A 27,189-nucleotide genomic window follows, 5' to 3' on the forward strand; every position below is an offset into this window, starting at 1 on the left:
AGGTACTTAAAAAATGAAGGTTAGTTATATTCAGCTTCACAGAATGGAGAATTTCTAAAGATCGAAAACATTCTGCATGTTTTCCCATCTCAAAGGGGAAAAGTTTAAGGGAGATTGCGAGGCAAGTATTTTTGTTTATTTTTTCATTCATATACACACCGAAGATACTGTGTGCCTGGAATGTGAAACCGAGGATGTTGAAGGCAGATACGTTAAGGGTATTGAAGAGAGCTTTGGATAGGCACATGGATATGCAGGGAATGGAGACAGGCAGATAAGACTTGGTCTTGGCATCAAGTTCGGCATAGACATTGTGGGCTAAAGGGCCTGTTCCTATTCTATGCTCCCCCATATGGTACTCCATTTTCTCCTTTGTGAGTCACTTAACCAATTGTGTCCTTTTATACCCTCTTGATAGTCTCCTCATGGTATTATTTCCTTTACATTTTTGTATCATAGTCATTTAGATACATACTTAATTGTGTGATGCAAGTCATTGATATAGTCAGTAAATAGCTGCAGTTATAAATACTAATCATTGTGACATTCACTGGTTATAACTCGTTAACCCAAAAGTGACCCATTTATTTATATTCTATTTTATCAGCTAACTAACCTTCAATACAATGCCCTAGTATTATAAATATTCACTTCAAATCTCTGGAATCGTATTCAACAACTTTGTGGGCAGCAACTTGTTATATCCTTCTTTGAAAATCCAAATATACTACATCTTCTGCCAAAACCCTGAATTAGGGATATAACAACTTTGTAATTAAGTTGTTAGCCTAGCAACCTAGATCATTGTTCCAGAGACACAAATTTAAATACCATCAAGGAAACGGGTTAATTTAAATATAAATAATTAAATAAACACAGAACTCAAACAAAAACAAAAAAATGGTGTCAGTAATGGTAACTATTGAACCATAATTTCCTTGTAAATACCCTTACTAATGCCTCACAGGAAAGGACATCTTCTAACCTGGCTTTTGACCATGCCTGAGACTTTGCTTCTGTTTTTATTGTTTTTAATGTTTCTTTATTTTACATGTCTTTTCCTACTATTTCTTTTGATTGTTATTATTAGTGTGTATTCACTTTTTTGTCAATGATTAGTGATGTACAGCACTTTGTTGCAACTATGATTGTTTTTAAAGTGCTCTATAAATAAAATTATTATTTATTATTATAACCTTACACAGGTTGTACAAGACTCCAGTCCCATCATTATTTTTAACTCCAAACTGCTTTGCTAGGGATCACAAGCCATGGATAACAAATTTAATGGCCAGAAATCTGCCAATCTATGTAACAAATAAAAATCTCTGCACATTATATGTACAAAAGCTTACTTATTTCACAAAATGATTTTCTTCTCATTAAACTGTGTTGACTTTGCTTAATTATATCATCATTTTCCATGCATTCGGCTACCACTTGCCTAATAGTAACCACAAGCACTCTCCCTATTCATGATCTCAGTCAAACTGGCCACAGACCCTGTTTTTGCTCACTTTTCAAATAAGAGGATTACATTGGCTACTTTCCAATCTATGAAGACTGTCTAGAATCAAGGGAACTCTGCAAGTTCACAAGTCATTCACTATTTTTACAGCCACCTCATAAAATACAAGGATTTGGGCCAAGGGGCTTCTTGACTTTGCCCTATTGATTCATATGGTACATTCTCATATTAATATTAATTATTTTAAATTATTTAAAAAAATCTTACATTCATTATAAACTATGAATTATAACTAATACTATTGACAGTATTTTCAGAGGGCCAGGCAATGGGAGTTTTTTTTGGACCAAATGCCGCTGGTGAATTGGATAGATCACAAATATAAAATTATCTGCTTGATTCTGTCAATTTAAATATGACCTGGCTTATTAGAACAGCCAACAGCACAAAATAATTTGGTGGACATATTTTAAATGATGATTGGATTGTGCAGCTAATGCGTATGGTAGGAGGAAGACAGCAAGACTAAACCTAAAAAGGTTATCTCAGGTTACAAGAGGAAATTCTATGCAAAGGAGCTTTGTGGGGCTCTGATATTACTTATTGATGTAGCCACATGTTGACATTGGGAAAGTAGCTGAAGAAGAGGAGATATGAAAGCAGCACACACTTTCGGAGCAAGATTGCTCCTTGTGTTCCAGAACACGTGCTAGAATAGACAGGCTGGCAGAACAACCCGACTCCACAACCAGTCAGAGAAATATCTCCAAATGTGCCCGTTATAATTCAGCTCACCTCCAAATGTTCATTGCAAAAAACACAACTCTTCCATTGGCATTCAGTCTTTTATCAGCCAAAGCTCCACTGTGCAACATGCCAACTATCTACTAACTTGTGCTAACCAAGTCAGTTAAACCACAAATAACAATGTATTCTCTGTACATTTCTCTCCTGTCTGAGAAGGAAAGGCACTGCATTGGTAGATCAAGTATTTTATATAATGCTGCAAATTATTGATTGTGATGTAGAGCTAAATGACTTCTGGAAATAATACCTAGTTGGTTAAAATATCTAGTTCCTTTACATTTTAACTATTTTCAGAGGCCAAAACAACAAACGCTTGGCATCACTGTTTAGTCATGTACGAGGTTTCCACATATCCCCTTTCCAATGATATGTCTCATTACAGATTTTGTAAATGCAATTTAAAAAAGCAACCATTAGAAAGGACTTCTATTAAAGGAGACCACCTGTGTCAAATTTTAGATAGCGATGGTTTTTATACAAGGGTACTCTGTCATAGGCCAACTATTATGAATAATAGTTTAGTCTCTTTCTCACAGTAACAAACAGCATATAGTTAATTTATATTTACATGGTGTTGCTATGAATAGAGGTCAATCAAACTTTGTGGCAGGATCTGTACTTCAGAGACATCTTACAGCATCAGCTGTGTAGGAAGGAACTGCAGATGCTGGTTTAAACCAAAGATAGACACAAAATGCTGGAATAACTCAGCAAGACAGGCAGCATCTCTGGAGAGAAGGAATGGGGACGTTTCGGGTCGAGACACTTCTTCAGACTGAAGAATTTAGGATTTTGAGTTTATGATCTGGTGAAATAGGAGTGAAACTTATCTGTCTCTACAAAAATCAATCCGTTTCACAGACCTCATTATAATGCCACTGGATTACTTCCATCATATTGTAAAACCAGGATGTCCTAGGAGTTCATAAATTCACCTTTCTATGGCTTCATTGTGGCAAATCAAATGTGACCACATGATAGTCAGGTAATGACATTCCTCAACTACCGTGTCACAAAACCATTTCTTCTGACATTGCACAGCAATATTATCAATATCTTGGGAATCACCACCAAACTCATATTGTACCAACCACTCAAATTCCATGGCTTCCAGATGATATCAGAGACAGCTTGCAGTGAGTGGTTCACATATTTCCTTATGACATAGGAGGCATTTAGCACATCAGGTTTATGTCAGCTCTCAGAGAAATCCTATTCCCTCATTTATATCTCTTTATCTTCTTTCATCCATCCAGAATGTTCCCATCAGTTACTTATTCTTTAGGGACATTTGCAGTGGCCAATTAACCCGTCATACAACACATCTATGGAAGAGGAACTGGAGTATTCCCAGCAAAACCCACAGTCATGTGGAGAACAAGCAAACTCCAAACAGACAGTTCCAGATATCTAATTGAACCCAGACTAAATAGCTGTAGGTTTGAACTGCACTACCTGTCTTATGCTCCCCTAAAGTCCATGTTACACCCTCAAAATATGATAAAAAAAGAAACATGGGTTGTCCGACATCCGATGAACATGAAAGGAAATTTGAGTGGCAGTTGTGACACAGGATGCTGATTTTAAAACTTGGGGAAGCCAACCCCATTAATAGGCAAATTATACATAACACAATGCCAGTCACAGAGAGGTACACCACGTAAACAGCCCCTTCACCCAGCAACTCTGTGCTGACCTGAACCATCCATTTACACCAATGAGACATTATCCCTTCAGTTGGAATATTGCATGCGTCTCTGGTCACCGCGTTATAGGAAAGATATGATAGCTTTGGAGAGGATGCAGATTCACCAGGATGTGGCTTGGATGGAGTGCTTCAGTTAGAGTGGATTTGAGTTTTCACCCAGAAAGCAGCAAGTACGTGGAATACACTGCCCAAGTGGTAGAAGCAGAATCACTGAGAGCACTTAAGGAGGGGTACTACATGAAAAAGAGACTGTGTGGTTAACAGAGGAGGCCAAGGATAATGTTAAATGCAGAGGAAGGAATAGCAAGTGGCAAGGACTGGTGGAAGGCCAAAGGATTGGGAAGATTTTAAGATCCAACTGTAAATTATTAAAAAGCACATAAGAATGAAGAAAACTGATTTTAAGAGAAAACTTGCAAGCCACATCAAAACTAAGGTTTCTATGGATATATAATTAGGACAAAGGCATTTGAGTACAAGTATGATCTCTGAAAAACAGGCTGTTGATTAATAACAGGAAACAAATAAGTGACACATGTTACATCATTTTGTTTTTGCATCAGTCTTTATCTTGGAAATTTCCCCAGGACAACAGATGGCCCAATTTCAAATAACATGGAGGAACTTGTAAAAATCCCAATCATGAGGAGTAAATTATTTGGGCAACTGACAGGGTTATTGACAAATTGAAAGCACCGATTGGCCTGAACTCAAGGGTTTTAAAGGGCTACCTACATTGGTAGTGGACCCATTGGATGAAACTTTTCAAAACTTCTCAGAGTTCAAGAGTGTCTCGACCCAAAACATTGGCCATTCCTGCTTCATCCACCAAGTTCTTCCAGCTGTTTATTTTTTGTTCTTGATTCCAGCCTCTGCAGCTTCTTTTGTCTCCAGCTTTGTTTAATGTGTTGGCTTACAACCTCTTTCTAATGTACTTTGCTTTTCCATCCCATCTTACCCAAATGAATTGGCTGAAAATACCAGTCCTATCCAGGAAGTCAGCATCGGGTGTCACACTCCTTTTTCAGTAAAAGAACATCACTACAATGATCTCAGGAAATTGAAATTGATTGCTCTGAATGATGCACGGAGAGTGAGAAAACAGGTGGAACTGATGGTATTAGATGATACAATGGAAGTTGACTTCTGGAATACCAGCTTGCTGCTGTGCTGTGCTGCAAAGGAGGACACTCTAGGATACATATAATTTCTGGCCCATAGAAAATGTGTAAATCCTCTGTTAGATCTATCAGTGACAGTGCAGGTCGATAACTATTATCAGAGCTGATGAGCATAGCCATTTCTCAGCACTGCAGTCCATTACAACACAAGTATCAACTCTCAGTATGTTATCAGTCCAGCCCAATAATAGACATACTGTCCAGTTATACTCTATCTCAAGAATGCTGAGATTACTACTATATGGTTCAACCTCCAATCTAATGTAAACACTCTTGTTAAAAGGATTATATGAAGACTGTCATCAGGCTTGGCTTACAGCTACTCAGTCACCTGCATCCATTTAGATCCCTAGACATGTTGAGGCTGTGTCAATAGCAGTAGACTATGCACAGAAGAAGCTGTTAACCTAAGTGGCGGATGTCACATTTTGCCCTTTCACATTCATTCTATTTTGCAAGACTACCTAATCATAACAATAACATCCAGAATGTAATGATAACATTTCTGATTTGTCCATACATCAGAAGCACAGCCGAAACTCCAGACAAAAATCTGACTAAAGTTATCTGATAATCCATTAATGTCAAGGCTTTAATTTTATTGTCCTCCATTGTCCACTTTATCGCAATTTATTGGATAGTTCGTTTTGTTAAAGCATAAAAATAACAGCTATCATTTGGCTTTGATACAGCTATAATCCATTGTTTAATGGATCTTCCTCTTCACTGGACAACTGGACGATTAATTTAATGGTGTAAGCAAATAGAGCCAAAGAGAGAATCCTTGATCTCTTGAATGCCATCGTAATTGATGTCAGCTAGATTTTCATGATTTAGGTTATCAGATTGTCAGTACACAGCACTCAAACTAAAATTATTACATTTAGATTTATTCACTAATTAAAAATTGCAATGATCCAGGAAGATAAAGCAAGTTATTGGAAGCATAGTTCTTAAAACAACACAGATGTAAACAATCTACATATGATTAAAATGCCTTCTAAAATGCCTTCTTCAAAATGCATTCCTTGTAAAATGTAGCCTGTTCAGTGCCAACCCCTGAGTATTTGGGTGCTTGCATCTCAGTGCCACTCCCAAGTATACTTGTTTTGGTTTAGTCACATCGCCCTTGACATAGAAAAAAAAACAACACAGGGTGGCCAATAGTAAAAAAATAAATCATGGCAGTGAACAGGTTAATAAAAGCTGAGAATGTTTAAAACTGGCTTTTGTCAGATATTCATGACCTAATGGAGAATATCAATAGCACAAACTTCTAATTCATGAAAGTCCATTTTAGAATTCAGGGAAAAAGAGGATGACAGGAATTGAATACCAAAATATTCCATGCCAATCATAACTTTTAAGTCAGCTCCTGTATCTCACAAAGCACAATGTTATTCTCCAGAGGCAACCGTTTTCCTGTTAGTAGCTCGTGTTGGTTTAACCATGCATAGTGTTAATCAGCAGCAGTTCAAGCAGTCCATTCAAGTCAGTGTGCAACGCCTGACAATTTATATCAGAATGGAGATGTTGATATAAAGGCAAGACATAGGAAGGCATAATGGAATTTCATGGCACAGAAGGCCACTGGCCTTACCTGCAGTGTAACCTGGAATAGCTTTTTTTTGGGGCATGTCATGCTGACAGCTGTGGAAGGCCCAGAGGGAAACACCAGCCAGCTGCAGAGAGCCTGCTGCACTAGTCACGGAGATGTCAGCAGTCAGACTCTCATGCCTGGCTCAGTCACTTGACTGCTGCTTGAGACTGGGCACATTCTGTAATGAACTATCTAGGGATTGTCAGTATGGCTTTGTGTGGGAGAGGTCATGTCGTGCAAATTTGAGTACATTTTTTTTAAGGAGATGACAAAGATGACCAGTGAGAATAGGGCAGTAAATGCTGATGGTGGGTACAAGAACTTTAGTAAAGCATTTAAAAATGTTCTCAGTGGTAGGCTGATTCAGAAGATTAAGGCATGTGTTATCAATCGAGACTTGCTCGGTTGGATTCAGAATTGGCTTGGCCATAACAGACAGAGAGTGGTGGTGGAAGAGTATTTTTCTGACTGGGTGCCTCTGACCAGTGATGTTCTGCAGGGATCAATGTTCGAGCCACTCTTGTTTCTGATTATATATTAATTGCGGATGAAAAAATAGGTGGTCTGTTTGGTATGTTTACAAATTACATGAAAATTGGTGGAGTTGTTAATGGGGAAGGTTGCCAGGTTGCCAAAGAAAATAGGTGCAGGAGTAGGCCTTTTGGCCCTTTGAGCCAGCACCACCATTCAATATGATCATGGCTGATCATCTAAAATCAGTATTATCCCGTTCCTGATTTTCTCCATATCCCTTGATTCCTTTTCGCCCGAAGAGTTAAATCTAACTCTCTCTTGAAAACATCCAGTGGATTTGGCTTCACTGCCTTCTGTGGCAGAGAATTCCAAAGATTCACAACTCTCTGGGTAAAGGAGTTCTTCCTCATCTCAGTCCTAAATGGCCTACACCCCTTATTGTTAGACTGTGACCCCTGGTTCTGGACTCCCCCAACATTGGGAACAATTTTCCTGCATCTACCCTGATGTCCAATCCTTTAAGAATTTAATGTTTCTATAAGATATCCTCTCATCCTTCTAAATTCCAGTGAATACAAGCCCAGCCGACCCATTCATTCATCATATGTCAGTCCTGCTATCCCGGAAATTAATCTGGCGAACCTATGCTGCACTCCCTCAATAGCAATAATGTCCTTCCTCAAAATAGGAGACCACAATTACACACAATACTCCAGGTGCGGTCTAACCAGGGCCCTGCACAACTGCAGTAGGAACTTTCTCCTAAACTCAAACCCTCTCACAATGATCCCAAAATGCCATTAGCTTTCTTCACTGCCTGCTGTGTACCTGCATGCTTATACACGGTGCTGAATCTGTGGAATTCTTTGCCACAGAAGGCTGTGGCGGCTGAGTCAGTGGAAGGCAGAAATAGATAAATTCTTAATGAGCAGGTGTCAGAGGTTATGGGTAGAAGGCAGGAGAATGGGGTTAAGAGGGAGAGATAGATCAGCCATGATTGAATGGCGGAGTAGAGATGATGAGCCGAATGGACTAATTCTGCTCCTATCAGTTATGATTATTATATGCCAGTTGGAATGGTGAGCAGAGAAATTGTAGATGATTTAATCAGGACAAGTGCGAGGCTTTGCACTTTAGGAGGTCAAATGAAGGAGAAAGTGTGTGTTAAATGGCAGAACCCTTAGGAGCATTGATGCTCAGAGAAATCTTGGGATGCAACACCCTGAAGACGAACAACACAAGTAGAAAGAAGGCGCACAGTATATCTGCCTTCATTGCTCGGGACACCAAGTATAAAAGTTGGCAAGCCATACTGCAGTTCTATAAAACTTTGATGAGGCCACATTTGGAGTATTGTGTGCAGTTCTGGTTGCTTCATTACAGGAATTATGTGGAGGCTTTGAAGTGGCTACAAAAGAGTTTCACCAGAATGTTACATGGGTTGGAGAATATTAGTTCTAAGGAGAGATTGTATGAAATTGGATTATTTTCTCTGCAGTGTCAGAGGTTGTGGGGTGATCTGAGAGAAATGTCAAATACTAGAGGGCACAGGTTTAAAGTGAGAGGCGAAGGTTTGATGGAGATTTCCGAGGCAAGTTTTCTTTTTACATGGCGAGCCCTAGGAGTGGTGGTGGAAACAGATATGATAGCAATGCTTAAGAGGCATTTAGATAAACATGTACAGGCAGGGAATTGAGGGATACCTATCATGTACAGGCAGATGTGAAATTTAAAATGGCATTGCGGTTGGGCTGAATGGTCTGTTCCTGTTCTATTTTCTACTGTTCTAATGAGATGAAAGGTCAAGTAGATTTTGTATCTGGACCTTCAGCTTAACACTGCTATAACTGAAAATGCAATAAGATTGGCTGCATTCTTGGTTGTAACGGGTGTGAGAGATTATAGGGAAAAGGCAGGAGAATGGGGTTAGGAGGGAGAGATAGATCAGCCATGATTGAATGGCAGAGTAGACTTAATATGCTGAATGGCCTAATTCTATTCCTATCACATGATCTTATGAAGATGCAGTATCTTTGAAAATAAGGAACTGCAGATGTTGGTTTGCAAAGAAAAAGATTCAAAGTGCTGGACTAACTCAGCGGGTCAGGGAGCATCTCTGAAAAACATGGATTGGTGATGTTTCAAGTCAGGGCCCTTCTTCGGAGTCTAAAGAAGGGCCCTGATCCAAATTATCACCTATGCATGTTTGCCAGAGATGCTGCCAGACCCGTTGAATTACTGCAGCACTTTGTGTCTTTTTCCGTTTCTTTGAATGCATGTCCAATTTTCATATAAACAGCTAGTTTAACTTAGATGTTGGTGTTTTTCAACTTTCCACTGTATCCATGTGTTGAATTAATTAACAGCAGCTTAAAGTGTTATAAATAAACAGTTTAAGAAGGTTTTTAATTATTTGAACATGTTCCAGCTCACACCAAACTTTTTTGATAGTTGAAAATGCCTTTGAATAGTTCAAGCATCAGTAGAGGACAAAAATGGGGCCTTATTTCTGCTGCTTTTGGACAAGGCACTGCTCATTGCTCTATCTAATTAACAGAGCTTCGAAGCAACAATGCAAACAGTACTTAAGGAGCTGTTTCTGTGATCACCTGATCAATGCTGATGGCAATTGTGACCCATGGACTGGGTTGAGTGTGATCTAGGCCAAAGTAGATGATGGGTAAAATATAACCCTATTCTTTCATAGACAGCAAACATCCATTATATAGATCCACCCTTTTGCAGTACCGTGAATTTGCAATGGCATAACATAGCAATTTTCAGAAATACTTCAAAGCCCTTTGCAGAAATATCTGATGGCCTCACTCTGTAGAAAATGACATAATTGTGGATATAAACTACGCGTTATAAAATCTATATTTTTTACAATTATAGTACAAACAATCTTTTGATTCAGAAATATCAGTAAGAAGCTAAGGAATAGAAGTAGCCCAATCATAAAAACATCCACCATCAGCTTGTACCTCGTTTCATCGTCAATTTTGCATCGCATCAGTCTGAAGAAGGGCCTGCTGAGTTTCTCCAGCACTGAGCGATTTTCTCAAGATTCCAGTATCTGCAGTTTACTGTATCCAGTTCTCCTACGTCTTGGATACTATGGACTATTCTTCCAGACCAGCTTGTGGCACCTTGCCAATGGTTTTAGGGGAATCCATGTAAACTACATAAATGCATCGGATTGAGGAGTCTCATCAACATATTTTATTACTTCAAAAATATTCAATCAAATTGGACAAGACAAGATCACCCATTAACAAACCCATGCTGGCTTTTTTATTTAATCCCTGCTTTCTCAAATGTTGATTAATCTTATCCTTCAGGATTGTATCCAATAATTCCCTTTCACTGATTGATGCTAGATTCACAGGCTTATAGTTACCTGGCTTATAGTTATCGGCCATAATTTCCACCCACCCACTTGCCAATCTAATTTAAACCCACCCGTGCAGTCCTGGAAAACCTGCCTACCAGGATATTGGTTCTGCTCCAGTTCAGGTGCACACCATCCCTATTGTACAGGTCATCACTGCCCCAGAAGAGATCCCAATGGTCCAGCAACCTGAACCCCTGCCCACTGCACTAACTCCTCAGCCACACATTCATCTGACCCATCATCCTGTTCTTACCCTCACTAGCACTTGGCACAGGAATTAATCCAGATATCATTAAACTGGAGGTCCTGCTTCAAATCCTTTTGCACAACTCTCCATACTGATTTCAGCGTGGAAACAGGGCCCCATGTCCACGCCAACCAGCTATCACCTATACACTAGAAAATATTTTACAGAAGCCAATTCACCTACAAACCTGCACGTCTTTGGAGTGTGGGAGGAAACTGGAGCATCTGCAGAAAGCCCCATACAGTATCAGGGAGAATATACAAACAGCAGCCATTGTCAGAATCGAACCTGGGTCTCTGACACTGTAAGGAAGCACTCTACTGTGGTGCCACAGTGCCACCCCAATTTTGCAGTACCTCTTCTTTTTCCTACCTATGTTGTTGGTGCCAACATGCACAACAACTTCCGGCTGCTCCCTCTCCCCCTTGAGAATGTCATGCAGCTGCTCCGAGCTGGCACCAAGGAGGCAACACACCATCCAGGAGTCTCAACTGCTGCCGCAGAATCTTCCATCTGCACCTTTAACCAAAATGTTACCTATCACTATGGCTCTGCATGACATTACCCTTCCCTGCTGTGCATCAGAGATAAGCTGGGTGCCACAGCCCTGGCTGGTACTGTTGCTCAACACAATGTCATCTCCCCCTGACAGCATCCTAAAGGGTGTACCTGTTTGGAAGGGTTATGGCTACAGGGGTCACCTCCACTCCCCGTCTAGCAGTTTCCCCAACTTCGCACACCCTGTAGGGCGGAGCATTGTACCTACCATCACTGCAACTGAGCTAGGGAAAAAAAATCACAAGCATCACCCACAAGAGAAGACTACACCTTGTCCTCCCATCCACCTCTGTGATAGTCTCATAGCTGAAGCCTGCTGAGCCAAAGACTCACACCTGTCCTCAGCACAGCCTCTCCCAATAAGCTGATCCAGTACAACTTGCCTTGTTTTTATTAGCTACTCAATTAGCCAATTTGGATTCTCAAACCGGTTAATAGGCTTGCTGGTCAAAGCTGCCACTTCTGCTCTGACCTGAAAATGACTTCCCTAAACCTGTCGATGGACTTGCTTTTTGAGATTCCCACTCCTGCTTGACCTGAAATTGACATGCCCAAACATGGCTGATCAATTTGTGACAATGCTTGATTACTCATAAGTTGTATGAGCAGAATTAGGCCATTTGACACGTCAAGTCTACGCCGCTATTCATTCATGGAGGATCTATCTTTCCCTCTCAACCCCATTCTCCTGCCTCCTCCCCATAACTCCTGACACCCGTACTAATCAAGAATATGTCAACCTGCGCATTAAAAATAATTATACAATTAACTGAACTGTGCCATTCATTAACCACAGATGTTTTACAATATTTAACTTAACCCGTTGTTATATCATGTTTAATATCAGCATCTCCTAGTTATGACCAGTGCTTATTACATTTTTATTGAACCATCAGTAAACTTTTAATGTAAATTCACCAAAGATGAATTCATTGATGCTTTAATCTCAACACAAATTACCTACTTTCTTTTATTATTTTTTAACATTTTGTCATTCATATTTAGGTGATGAAAACTATTGGCAGTGTAAGATGATTCACTGAGGATAACACGAGGCGATTTTCATTCATCATCAGGAAATGACGTTGGAACATTATTCAAAGCACAAACCAGATGAGAATCTCCACCAAGGTTATTCTCATTGTTTCATCAAGAATGACTTTCAGAAAATTTGTAGGTAACTGTTGCCATGATAATGGCATGAACAAGTGGTGCCAATGCAATTGATAAGATTCAGGTATCTGCACAGCACACGTTAAAAAAGAGAAAAATAGTTTGCCAATCATTTCATTTTGCAAAGACAATTATTATTGTGAATAGACACAAAATGCTGGAGTAACTCAGGCAACATTCTGGAGGGAAGGAATGGATGATGTTTCGGATCGAGATCCTTCTTCGGACTGATGTTATGAACAGTTTTTAGAAAGATCTAAGTTGCTGAAATTAATATGACAGAGATTACTTTTGATAAGTACAATGTTAATAAGGAGCTGACCATGACTTAATGTCAATTTAAAAACGAGGTTATAAAATGATTATGCTCATGGGATCATTTTATTGGACAAACTCAGTCCTAGTAAAAATGGAATTTTGCTGTTAAAAAGACAATTATGAAAATACTTTAACTTTAATTCTATTCTGTCCTAGAAGTGCTTTCACATTCAGTTAGTGAAGCCATTTCAGCAAATGCATCCTGTTGTCAGGTCACAGGCACTCATGTCCTTTCTAGTCATGTCTCCAGCAACCCATTCCATTTAAAAGTAATGAAGCAAAGAATGTACGCTATTTTCAAGATCTATTCTAGTCCACGTGACATTTGAGTAGTAATACTTTCTGACTATCTTTTCAGATGCCATTGGATACTTTAGCAGTCAACAGAGCAAATGACAAAAAGGGGCAAGGTCCATGTGACCAAGGCAGACCAAGGCAGAAGCAGTGAACATTGTGACAAGAATGTTTCAAGATCTCTTCCAAGACTAGCAGTATCTTTGCTAACACCAAAACTTAAATCAAACTAAACCACTGTGTTGTTTGCTCTTCGGTGAAGATTTTCCTGATAACACAAAGACCAGATCGCAATGGTGCAGCACTAAGTTAAAATAGTGGAATCTGCTCAACATCTTCAGATCCATACTTTCATGTCGCTCAACCAAGCTGAGACCGTCACATGCTGACCTTTGTAAGTCTATTAGTACAATGCAAAATCAACAAGAAGACCTGTCTAGATCTGAATAATATCCAGAACATGTGTCAGATATTGGCCAAATCTAACAAGAGCATAATCATTTTCCCCAGATATTCTCTGTGTCCCCACCAAGTGAAGGTTTTTATTGAACAGGAACACGGCAGAACTGCTAATTTAACATTAGAACTAAACCAGTGCTTCACCACAAGTATTATCTGTGTTGCATCACTGCTGACCACAATGCACAATTCAGAACCATGAAGGATTATTCTGAGTGAGTATAGTCCCAAATGCTTGACCCAGTACATTATGAAGTGATTTTCCTGAAAAGCATTGCAACCACTGCCTTCTGTACTTATGCCCCCAGCTGTTGACATTGTGTACTATTTGGATAGGTTTCAAAGCAGAGCATCCCAAATCCATTTTAGGAAAATAAATGCAGAGGAGCATCAGTCTCCAAGTCAAATAATGTCGACACTTGAGGGAAGATATTAGTCCTTAATTTCCATAACAGTGAAGGAGATGCTTCACATTGAAACATAAAACAGTACAGCACAAGACCAGCCCCTTCAATCTCTGTGCTGAAGATGATGACATGACCAACTCTTATCTGCCTGCACATAACCCATATCCCTCCATTCTCTGTATATCCATATGCCTATCCAAAAGTCTCTTAAATGTCACTATCATATTTGCCTCAAACACTCACCACACTCTGTAAAAACTTTTCCCCGTACATCTCCCTTAAACTTTGCCCCTCTCACCTTATAGCTACGCCCACTAGCATTTGATGTTTCCATCTTGGGAAAAAGGTTCTGACAGTCTACCCTATCTATGCCTCTCATAATTTTATATACTTCTATCAGGTACCCCGCAACCTCTGGTAAACAATCTAAATCTGTCTGACCACTCCTTGTAGCTAATACCCATTAATCCAGGCATCATTCCGGTAAATCTTCTCTACACCCTTTCCAAAGCTTCCACATACTACCTGTAATGGAGCGACCAGAACTGCATGCAATACTCCAAATGAGGCCTGACCAATGACCTATGAAGATGCATCATGACTTTCTGGCTCTTATACTCAATACCCTGACCTATGAAGGCATACCATATGCCATCTTCACCGCTCTATCTCATAGTGCTGCCACTTTCAGGGAGTTATAGACTTAAATCTCAAGATCCCTCGGTAAATCAATGCTATCATAAGTCATGCCATTAATTGTGTATTTTCCCTTTACTTTTAACCTCCCAAAGTGTAACATCTCAGACCATATTGTCTGTGCATTTCCATGATTCCATTAGAAAGCAGGTCACCATCCATTCTTTTCTCCAAAATATGATCCTTTAGAACTTTTTAATAGAATCTCATGACTCAATGTCACATGTTGTTAATAATGTTCTTGTTGAATACCTCAGAACATTTTGTGACATTAAAGATGCTACATCAATACTAGTTGTTATCACAGAAAAATGCAGCATGGTTTTGTTCTAAGACTTGATAATACGAAAAAGAATACCAACAGTGGCATTACAATTTCCTTTGTCTCCTGTTTTATGTGAGATTTCCCCCAATTGGTTCCCAATGAGTGGAACAAGTAAAGCAATCAGGGCCCACCACCACAATGACCATGGTCTAAAACATCTGCATCTATATAACTAAAAGTCTCACTTTGACCACTTCCTGTCTGCACTGTATATTGATTTTAGAAAAAACGCTACCCATATCGCTATGATTTTTTGGCCATTTTACTCACAGCAATGTGCTTGCAATGAATGATGATATATTAACACTTAATGTGCTTGCAATAAATTATTTGTTAGCCAGCAATGTGCTTGCAATGACTGATGATTTGTTAACCCTTAATGTGCTTGCAATAATTGATTTGTTAGTCAACAATGTGCTTGCAATGAAAGGTGATTTGTTAACCCATAATGTGCTTGCAATAAATGATTTATTAGCCCTTAATGAAAAGAAATTAGTTGTTTGGCCTGCTCTGTGCTTGAAATGGAAATTGAAATGAAATGAGTTGTTTGGCCTGCCCTGTGCTTTTGCTTTAGTTTGCTTTGCTTGAACTCACCTGAAATGAAAGCAAATGGATTGGATTGTGGGCTGGCCCTGCCTGCCCTGTGCTTTTGCTTTTGCTTTGCTTTGCTTGAGCTCACTTGAAATGAAAGCAAATGGCCCTGCCTGCCCTGTGCTTGACTTGACTTGCCTTGAAATGGATTGACTTGACATGAAATGGATTCAAAAGGATTGTTTCCACTGGATTGCCCCCCCCCCCCCCCCCCCCCCCCCCCCCCCCCCCCCCCACTGGCCACCAATGTTGGAATTGGTGGAGAAGTGGAATATTGCATCGGGGGACCAGCCCTTCCGTGTGAACCTGGGACCCAACTGGTCCCCTTATTCTAGTACAGAATAAAGCTCTCATTTTAAAGAGAAAAACATTGTGTCCAACCTTATCCAGCACTGTTATTTAAATTGTCAGTTTAACTTGCATTCCAGAACTCGAGGACATGATTGAATTTGACAATTCATTCCAGCACTAAAGTGCTGCACTAGGATGGGATGATAAACCGAATCCCATTGTAACTGTTCAAAGGATTAAATGACATGTTCTCTACTGATATGGTGTCCTGGTCAACATTGAACCCCACATCCTCATCAAAATATTAATCTGTTGTTCAACACCTTGCTCTGCACAAATTGTCAGGTTCACCAGCATACAAAACTGTGACAACAGTTCCAAAGTAATCAATGGACCATGGAGGGGTTTTGCAATGTGGAAATGCAGTTTTCCTTTTTACTTTTGATTGAGCCTTTTTTTTTTAATTTGGTCTCTGTTCTTCAGCCTGGTACCTTATAGCAAGATTCAATTTACCGACTGAGCAAGCTGGAGTGGAAGTAGTGATAATCAGATATCAACCTACTGACATTGCTTGATGGCCTCTAATGGTCTGACTAACTGGCAACGTGCCTAATCAGCTTTATTGCTTCTTGTCAACTCGTCCCCTTTTCCCTGCAGAGGATTTGGCACCGAATTATGCCACTGGAACCGAGGAACTTAATGCCACCCTCAGAACTGCAAGAATGAGTATGTAACTCTTGTATGTCGGAATGGCATGGTGGCGCAGCGGTAGAGTTGCTGCCTTATAGCATCAGAGACTGGGATTCAATCCCGACTACCGGTGCTGTCTGTAAGGAGTTTGTTTTTCTCCCTGTAACCAAGTTTCTTCGGGTGCTCTGGTTTTCTCCCACATGGCAAAGACAAGTTTGTAGATTAATTGGCTTTGGTAAATTGTCCCCAGTGTGTAGGATAGAGTTAGTGTATGGGGATCTGGAGTGCTAGTATGGGTGTTGTGGGCGGAAGGGACTGGTTTCCAGAGGGGAGTATGGACATTCTGAGCCAAATGGATTCTTGGGCTGGCAGCTCAGTCACTCAAGCCTGTTGTGCTGGCAGCTCACTAACTCACGGCTGGTGGGCTGGCAGTTGACTCACGGCTATTCCATTTCAAGCAGGGTGCAAGGCCACCAAATTCAAGTGCAGTTTCATACCATGTCAACCAGTCATGACCTCTCCCTCCTCCATCTTGCAGAGACTGAGTCTTCTGGGTTTTATAGTCCCTCCCCCTCCCACCGGAAGGGGCATGGCCTTAATTGCATGATTGACAGGAGAGAGAATCTCAACATGTTTTAAACACTAATAACCCTTTTATTTTTCATCGACAGGGGAAAATCCTTGGCACCTGATGAGCGCAAGGAGAATCTGATTAAGATGGCCAAAAATCACAGCTGTACGTGGTAGTGTTTTTTCTAAAATCAATATAATGTGCAAACAGGAAGTGGTCAAGATTAGACTTTTAATTATATAGAAGGCAAGGCAACAATTAGGCAAGGCAACTTTAATTAGGCAAGGCAACTTTAATTAGGCAACACAGCTTTAGCATTTCCAAACCAATGGCAACACAGCTTTAGCATTTCCAAACCAATGGCAACACAGATTTAGCATTTCCAAACCAAAGGCAACACAGCTTTAGCATTTCCAAACCAAAGGCAACACAGCTTTAGCATTTTAAAACCACAGTAAGGGCACTGACAGGCCACTAAAACCACTCACCATTTAGCAGACATGTGTTCAGTGTTATTTACAGCTAAGACTGTGAGATGTGACCCTCTTGCTCCCCCATCTTGCAGAGATTGACTGAGGCACTCAACACTTCCGGGTTTTATAGTCCCTCGGGAAGGGGCGTGGCCATCAGGAGAGAGAATTTCAACTTTTTTTAAACACTAATAACTCTTCAGCGGAGGGGGACTCTGAGTAAGATGGCCAAAAAACACAGCCATAAGTGGCAGCGTATTTTCTAAAATCAATATACAGAACAACAGGAATTGGTCAAGATCAGACTTTTATTAATATAGATTTAAACTGGTGGCATATGTTATTATTAACACTGTCCATGATTGGAATGTAAAATTATATTATATAATATTATCAAAACTAATTTATAAATAGCAACTGATAGAAATCTTTGGAAAGTAATTACATTGCAGAATCTTACACCACTATTTAGCTTTATTTAAACTAATCTCAGAAAAAAAAAAGTATAATTCAAAGTTACAATGAGATCATTGGAATAGACCGCAGTTTGATTTTAAAGTGATGAAGCTGAAATGAAATCTATCTATATAATATTAAAACTGTGTGTGTGTGTTTGTTTCTGCCTGACTTGTGGGTGCCAGCCTTTGATTCGTTGCTATGCCAACACCAGACCCACAAACGTCCAGATTTTTTCCATTTCGGTAGAGATTTCACTTTTCATTCCAAGTATCCACTCCTGATTAAATTTTGTCGTGTCTATGTACACATTTTTAATAAAATCCTTCTCCTTCCCCCCTCCCCTCCCCTTAAAAACAGCCACACTGCTGAGTGCTGGAATCTTATGTTCGGGAACGGATTGAGTTGGAGGACCACATCTCCCGTGGGGGCTGCGGGTAGGGAACGGCTGCAGACCCAACGGGTCTGCACTTGGTCTAGTATAATTTAAAAGTTTTAAAAAATGCTGATGGTTTTGCCTTCACTTCATGCTTATTTTATCTCATGCATTATCTGCTAACTAAAACTTGCAATCACTTCCATCATCAAACTTGTATTTCCTCATTAAATTTCTCTCTTATTCAAAAACAACTTTTGCCTTTAATCTTGGTACTGCTGAATCTAAATTGCCACAAATACATTTTACCTGCCTCAGCTACTGTAGAAATATAATCAAAGCCGCTTATTTAAACCATTTTGCCTAATCAAATGGCGCCACATTTGGTGGCACAGCGGTAGAGTTGCTGCCTTACAGCGCCAGAGACCCGGGTTTGATCTTGGCTGCAGGTGCTGTCAGTACAGGCTTTATATGTTAAGGTAAAAAGAGTTAACATTTCAGGTCATTGACCTTTGATCAAACATATTAGTGGTGCAGCTGGTAAAGTTGCTATCTCACAGTACTTGAGATTCAGGTTCAATCCTGACCTTAAATGCTGTCTGTGTGGAGTTTGCACATTCTCCCTCTGACCACGTGGATTTCCTCGCTCATCCCAAAGATGTGCAGGTTTGAAGATTAATTGATCATTATAAAATTGCCCCAAATGTGTAGGGAGTGGATGCAAAAGTGGGATAACATATAACTAGTGTGAATGAGTGATGGTTGGTGTGGACTCGATGGGCCAAAAGGCCTACTTTCTTAAGCATTAAGTGTTAAGGCCTGCATCATATGTCATCTGATCTGTTTTATACAGTCGATCTTCGGTGAAGAGCAACTGCATCATGTTGTTTGGAGTATTTGCGTTTCAAAATAACCTGGTGTTAAGTTGCAAAATGAGAAAAAAAAAAAAGAACTTTATGTTATTTAGCCTCTCCTGACACTCCACCTATGTATTGCATTCATTTCGTCTCTTTACCCAAGGAAGAATGTTCTTGTTATGGACGGGGTGCAGTAAAGGTTCATCATACTGAATATAGGGACAGCAGCATTGGTGTTATGAAGACATTTGGACATTTGGGCTTATCTTCACTTCAGTGTTCAGAAGAATGAGAGAACGCCGCATTGAACTTCATGAATTCCTGACAGGACTGATTCAGGAAGAATACTTTCAATAGTCAGGATGTCCAGAACCAGGAATCACAGGGACATGAGATAGGCCATTTAGAATGGTTGCAAGGGGAAATTTAATCACCTAATTCACAGCAACAGAATGTATTGTGGGCAAATTATTAATTATATTGAAGAAGTAGTTGAATATAGTACCAATGACAAAGAGATTCAAGATATATGGGGAAAAAGCAGGAACAGAATACTGAATTTAGATGATTATTCTGGATTGAAATAGCCAAATAACCTACTCCTACTTCCTGTTTCCATTCTCTCACATGCTCCGGTTTGTTGCTCCTCCCCAGCTTAAAATAGTTCCAGTGTTTCTCTGTTCTGAAATGTTTGTCTTTCCACAAATACCACCTGAGCTTCTTAGTTTTTCCAAATCCGGGTTATTTTGCCAATTTAAGTTCATATGGGATTCTTTCAGCCAACAAATAGAGGAAACTTTCATTCCAGCAGTCACGTTTTGCTGAGCAGTGGCTTCTGTTTGTGTGCACTGCCACATTTAATCTAGTTTACATCAGTGAAACAGATCATTGCTGGCCAGGTACATCCTGGGCCCCCTGCAGGACGAGGTCTAGTTTGGCCCCAGGTGGAACACCAATCTTTTGTTGTTGAATTTTCTGTATTTTAACCATATAACCATATAACCATATAACAATTACAGCACGGAAACAGGCCATCTCGGCCCTACAAGTCCGTGCCGAACAAATTTTTTTCCCCCTTAGTCCCACCTGCCTGCACTCATTTTTCACCTACTTTGGCACAATTCACCTCAAGTCTTATCCAGCATCCACCAATCCATACACAGCGGATAAAACAGTACAGGTACTAGCATATTATTGACACTATATGATGAGAAACAAGGAACACTGTTTTCCACTCAATAAATTGCTTTACCGGTAATAAAACTGTAGATGAGCCATAAATCATTGCCTGGGTCTCAATTACAAAGCCAGTCATATTTATTGGCATCATCATCACATATGCATGTTGAACAAATAAATAAGTTGGCAAGAATTAGATGTTTTAATTTTAACTGGGAACAATATTGATTATAGTGATTTAATAGCATTACTACAAAGTTTTTTATTCACAATACCATCTGTTCTTTCCAAACTGATAACACCAGATAATATATTGTCATTTGAAAAACAATAATATTGGAATATCATCGCAATTTAAAGTGTAAATGTGGACTCGTAAAGTATGTGTTTCTCCAAATGACCTTTACCTCACCTACGTCAAATAGATGTGAAAATGTAATTAGCGTTTTGCATTCCCACAGATGGTCTCGTGGGTTACTGAATACTGGGATTCAACACTGATACAGTAGCTTGAACCAGACTCTCTATATTAAAATGATTCAACCTCACTTGTTTCTTTCAGTTGGTTTCTATGGCTTTTTAAAAATATATAGCTGATATGGTTATCAGAGATTAGTTAAAATTTAGGATTATTTAAAACTCCATTGACAATCATTTGTCACAACTAATCTAGAAAAGTCTGAATTAATTCACGTTCACAGAACAAACATACGTTGGTAGAAACCAGGAACTGAGGGTGCTGGTTTACACAAATGGACAAAGTGCTGGAGGAACTGAGCAGGTCAGGCAGCATCTCTGTGGAGAACATGGATAGGTGAAGTTTTGGGTCGGGACTGAACAAGGGTCCCGACCCGAAACATCACCTATCCATGTTCTCCAGTGATGCTGCCTGACCCAAACATTCTTTGGTATTTATTTACTTACAAATTACATGTCAATAAAATGAAGCTTCAGTCTTTAAAATTGGAACCAATCCTCATGAATGTTGATACTTTCTTGTTAATAACCACATCCTTGTATTAAAATTGATTTTCTTCTGATCTGGCAAATTGCATGGGTATGTGAGTGAGCTCTAGGTTAAACCGTGAAATGGCCTTCTAACTTGTCAACCTAAATTAGAAATGGACCGAACATGTGTGATTATAAATGAAGATTATACAAAACAGAATCCTGTGTATTTACATAGAGACCAGTTTACTAATCACTACTACATTTATTGTCCATGTACGTTTTCCTTACATAAATCCTATTAAAGGTTTGGTCTGTTTCAACTTCAGGGTTTCATTTACTTAAATGAGATTAGGCATGTTGCCGGTGGTCCATACTGATCACTCTAACTGAATCCCTGTTACTTCATCTATCTATCTCTTAACAGATTTACCTCAAATAGATTATTGCTGCTCAGCTGGGCATGGGCCATTGTGAGTCGTGATATGGACTTGAATTCCACCCAGCAGCTTGGGAATTTAAACCAAATAAACAAATCTGCATTGGATAAAGCACCAGTGACCATGAAACAACTGGATTGCCATCAAATCTTAGCAGTTTCACTAACGTCCTCCAGGGCAGAAAATCTGCTATCTTTACCCAGTCTAGTTGCCAATTAATACTCTTAACTGGTTAATGAAATGGATCAGCAAGCTATTCATTTTAGCCTGGAGTATGATCAATAAATTCCTACCAGCAAACACCCACATCCAATGCAATAATAGCGGTAGTGAAAAATCAGAGTGTTCTGAAAGATTAAAATCATCAGTTTTAGTTTCAATCAGCATAGTTTTCAATTATCTGTTTAGCTGTGGGTTAAAGACATGTGAGTGAATGGGAGGGAAGGGCTCAAATGCTCTGTACAACTCGTTGATTACAATTCCCAGGACCGTAGGACGGAAGGCATGATAAGATGGGAGTGGAGTTTACACTTTGAAATTAAATCGTGAGCTACCACTGGAGCAGAGCGAGGACCATGATATAAACCAGAGCATTCGTGGCAAGAAAGGAACCCTTTAATTTGCTTGCAATAAACAGTTGGAAAACAGTTCCTAAAATGGAGCTGAGCAATGCATGTCATATTTTTGTTTTGTTTTCTCCCTTTTAAATTTTTTTTGACTCGCCCGGGAAGACCAGCCAGCCAAGAGAGCAGATTTCAGTGCAAAGGCGATGGCGGTCGCTATGACAACCTGAGCAGGAGCTGTGCAGCCGAGCGAGGCGCGTGCACGAGGGGGAAGACGGCGTGTGCACGACGGGGGTGTGCTGCGCGTGCACGAGGGGAGGATTGTAGGTGCACAAGTAGCGGTGCGCGTGCACGAGAGGGGGCGCGTGCACGAGGGTGGTGCGCGTGCACGAGATGAGGCGCGTGGCCGCGCGTGCACGGGCACCCCTTGAAATGACAGCGCGTTCGCGCCATCAAGGTTGGCTTCAACCCAGTAAACGGGGGCTCGTTTACAGCGCACTGGAGGTGCAGAGAAACGGGGACCGCTAAAATACACCCTGGAGCTCCTCTACCACCCACTCGTTGAAAATGTTGTTGCATGACATGGGCATGTGTTTACTGCCAGAACTGACTAGAACAGCACGCACAATAACTCCCAACAAAAATACCATTCCTCCTCCTAACCCCTATAATCAGCAGCTATTGATCCTTACTGCCTGACTCCCTCCCCATGTCAATTCTGCAACATTTCACGCATGTTGCTTTCATTCTCCTTTCTTCAGTTTTGTAAACATTATCTATGTTAGGTAGACACCAAATGCTGCAGTAACTCGACGGGACATGCAGCATATCTGGAGAATCTATGCTAAAGTTTCCTTTTACAAATTCGTCTTAAAGGAACATTCCAATCATATCCTTCGGGGTCGCCTTTCATCCACACGATGCAAAAACAAAATCGCGATTTGATTTCATCCGGTATTGACGATTACCAGCGGTGAATTCATCATTAATCACCCATTTATCATTGTGACCAAAAACAAGGTGTTTCACAAAAGAAACAAGGGACTTTCCCGGAAAGTGCAATAAACTGTCTGAGAACATGCAACCAGGAGAATGATCTTGATCATATTTTTGAAGATAGACACAAAATGCTGGAGTAACTCAGCGGGTCAGGTAGCATCTCTGGAGAAAAGGGATAGGTGACGTTTTGGGCCGAGATCCTTCTTCAGATTGGAATCAGGGGTGAGGGAAACGAGGGATGAAGACAGGCGGTGATGTAGAGAGATATAGAACAAATGAATGTAAAATAAGCCAACAAGTAACGATGATAAATGAAACTGCCCATTGTTAGCTGTTTGCTTGGTGAGATTGAGAAGCCGGTGCGACTTGAGTGGGGGAGAGATGGAGAGAGAGGGAATGCCGGGGTTACTTGAAGTTCGTGATTTATTTCGTATGTTGCATATTCAATGTAATTTTAATTGTATTGTGGGTACGAACTTTATTTTATGTTATATTCTTTTAGAAGTTCCTAAACTTTCGAGCTGTTAGAATGTATATCCAGTGTTAAAGTTGCTGCTAGATTACATACCACGCGTACTGTCCGTGTTGGAATGATTTTTTTTCCAATGAATCCGTGTCCACCGGTGGTATTTTAATGCAATCTTGTAGAAAGCGCGGTTACAGAAGTCTGTTATTTTTTAATAAACTCACAGCCTCTCTTTAAAACAAAAAGTTATTCTGAAAAGTTCTATTGCAACAAGTTGCAACCGGCGCTCAATTTGAAATGTAACTTATTAAGATGGTATTGAAATACTTACAAGGGGCGTTTAGTCGAAGATTTGCTTAATATCAAAAGAGTGGACACACCTGTCGCTGTTACTTGCCTGCCACTGAATCTCATGTGAATATTTGCGGTCATTGTCATTCGGTAATAAAACACGCCAAATTTATATTGCCAGTGTTTTAGCTTTTTAGCCATAACATTTCCATACATCATAAGAATTGAGTAGAACCCGCCCATCTTCTTTGCAGAAGACGTCGAAATAAATGTGTGTTAGCTATAATCGGTATCAAAAATAACTGATATGTGCTTATTATGACAAATAAATATCAGCGAATGCTGATTATAACAGTTATACACGGCAAAGTTCTCCAAAAATAGCTGGTTGTGACTGCCGCAATTTAGTGTAAGTTTAAGGACACCGCCCCTCCCCCTCCCATTCTCTCTCCATTGGACATCCAAAGCCACCGAAGTCATTCCTGATTTTTATTTTAACGTAACTGGACCAACTACAGAACTCCTGCGGCTATAGAAGCTAGTCAAAGGCTAGCTATCCATCAGCGGCAGACTCCTGTCCTACCACAACAAAGTACATCCTCAACAAGGCACAAGTCAGGAAACATTGCCACTTTCATTTCACTGCACATCTCGTATGTGTATGTGGCAAATAAACTTGACTTGACTTGAGGAGTGTGATGGGAATCTTTCATGGTGCTTGGATGTATACAATTCCAACAACACTTAACAAGTTTAACACTGAATAGAAAGAGGGAACTGCAGAAGCTGGCAATTGGAAAAAATGACACATTTAATACCGGGCAGGTCTATACAACCTATATGTTCACCACCCCGTTCTCCACTCCTTCTGCAGCAACTCGGCGAGCCCCACTTCCCCAATGTATATTCGCGAGTGCATGGGCACAGCAACCCGCACACCATCGGGACCTGGCAATCAATTACAACCGCCCAACAGTGCTTGGATCTTTAGTCCTGGAATTCCCTACCCGACAGCAGGGTGGAGGTATCTTCACAACACAGACTGCAGAAAAGCACCACCTTCTCAAAGGCCAATCAGAAATAGCAAAAACCCGTGCACAAATATAAATGAAATCACGGAACAGACTGAATACCATCAAACTGCGCGACTGAGGCGGGGGGGCGCAATACCACGAGCAAGTGTAAACTCCCAGCGTTGGTGTTGTACATGAATACATTACTAGAGACGCGGGTAGCTGTGCAACCTGTAACACTTTCCATTGAAGAAAATGGATAATCCCCCTGTTAATGCGTGGCCCCGTTCGGATGTAGACACCCCTTAGGCTGGTTTGGGTAATTTCTTAAAGCATCGAGATTAACAATAATAAGTAAATTAATCAATGGCACGGAGGGGGGGGGGGGCATCTCCCCAACCCCCCCCCCCCCCCCCCCCCCCCCCCCCCCCCCCAAACTTGGATCTGTTGCTTAGTCTTGTTTCCCCCCCACCTCCCTGCTATTTCTTACCCTCGCAGCTCTCGAGGAGTATGGATCCTCAAAGAGTGCCCATATCCTCGGTCGCAATCTCTTCCAGCGGTTCGCTATGCCGCCGCCGCCGCGGGGGCTACACTCCTCAATCCCCAGTCTCTTGTTGAATTCCGATTCATCCTCGCCTTCTTGGATCTCCCCGCTCAGCAGATCGGGCGCTTCGAAGATGTCAAGGGCTTCCTCGGCGTCGCGGTGTTGCCTGTAAGTCATCCAGCAGCAAGGCTCCACGTCGGTCTCGTCGATGCCCCAGAAAGCCAGCTCCTCTTCGAAAAGTGGCCCGCACACATCGGCGGGGCAGTGCAGCCTGCCCGTGCGGTAGTAGTTGAGAACATAAGCGAAGACCCCCGGGTGCCTGTCGAAAAAATACTGGTTCACTTTGGGGTCATATTCGGAGTTGCTTTGCCCATCGGAGTCGGCGAGCAGCGCTAGCCGGGTCCCGGGGAGGGTTTTCAACGTGTTCCTGTAAGTTTCGTGCCGAGTTCCCCCTACGTTGAGAACTATTCGCTCGTTCCCTTCGATCTTGCCCATCTCTCCGGTTCAGACATGACTCGGATAAAGAGACCCGCAGCTGTAAATTGTGTCTTTTTTTTCCTGGGGAGGTGGATGGGATTTTTGTTGTTGTTGTTGTTGTTGTTGTTCTTGCCGTCGCTTTGTCCTGTTAATGTGTATCCGTTGCAAAGCAGAGCCAAAGCGGTGGCAAAGCTGAACGCCGAGCCCCCTTCTGTACCGTCCCCGTTCGCCGCATGCAGCCAGCGAGGCGGGCAGGTGAAGTCAAACGGAACGACACCACTGTTCAGTATTGACCAGTTTCCTTTCCTCCTTCCTCGGGGGATGCAATCGACCTCTGTGAGTGAAAGAGGGAGGAAAGTGATCGCCTTATTTTCTGAAAGTACGTGACCGTGTTTTCCTCGCAGGGATAGACGACAAAGGCAACACCCTGCACCCGACGATCACGTAATGCCTCGGTGTTATTTTCCAGCATTCCTCCTTCCTGTTATTTACAAATTGTCTCTGAAGGTCGCTGGGAATGAGAGCACGGGTAGAGATTGAAGACCAGACATTTTTTTTTTGCAAAATAATAATATTGGTCTGGTATTGGCTGCGCAGAGACGCTCATGTCCCGGTGGTATCCGGGCTATTGTGAAAGCTGAACTCACACCCGGCAACTTGTTGAAGTGAGACCGTTCCGCACGATTTTTCCCCTCTATCCCCTCCGACACATTCGCCTGAACCTTCCCCTCACCTTTTAGATCGCTGTCTATTGATGAGAGACACCCGCTCCCCCTAAATCTCTCGATTGCCGACAGAGGTGCGCGTGTTGTTTGTGTGAGGTCCTGTGTATTTAGCATTTGCAATCATTGCATATAG

The 27,189-nt window shown here is 41.0% G+C and overlaps 1 protein-coding gene across 3 annotated transcripts in view; it reads right to left on the reverse strand.

Moving 5' to 3' along the window:
- Nucleotides 1-26,965, reverse strand: part of LOC129706439 (potassium voltage-gated channel subfamily C member 2-like) — a 120,483-nt gene extending 93,518 nt beyond the window's left edge. The window contains exon 1 of one of the 3 annotated variants that reach the window (XM_055650745.1): nucleotides 25,801-26,965. In XM_055650745.1, the coding sequence (XP_055506720.1) occupies nucleotides 25,801-26,349 (549 nt within the window). In that variant the 5' untranslated portion in view covers nucleotides 26,350-26,965. The remainder of the gene's footprint in view (nucleotides 1-25,800) is intronic. The other 2 variants (XM_055650747.1, XM_055650746.1) reach the window with 2 other exon arrangements.
- Between the last annotated feature and the right edge of the window lie 224 nt (nucleotides 26,966-27,189).

The sequence above is a fragment of the Leucoraja erinacea genome, chromosome 19 (genome assembly GCF_028641065.1).
Source record: "Leucoraja erinacea ecotype New England chromosome 19, Leri_hhj_1, whole genome shotgun sequence".
Classification (NCBI taxonomy): Eukaryota; Metazoa; Chordata; class Chondrichthyes; order Rajiformes; family Rajidae; genus Leucoraja; species Leucoraja erinaceus.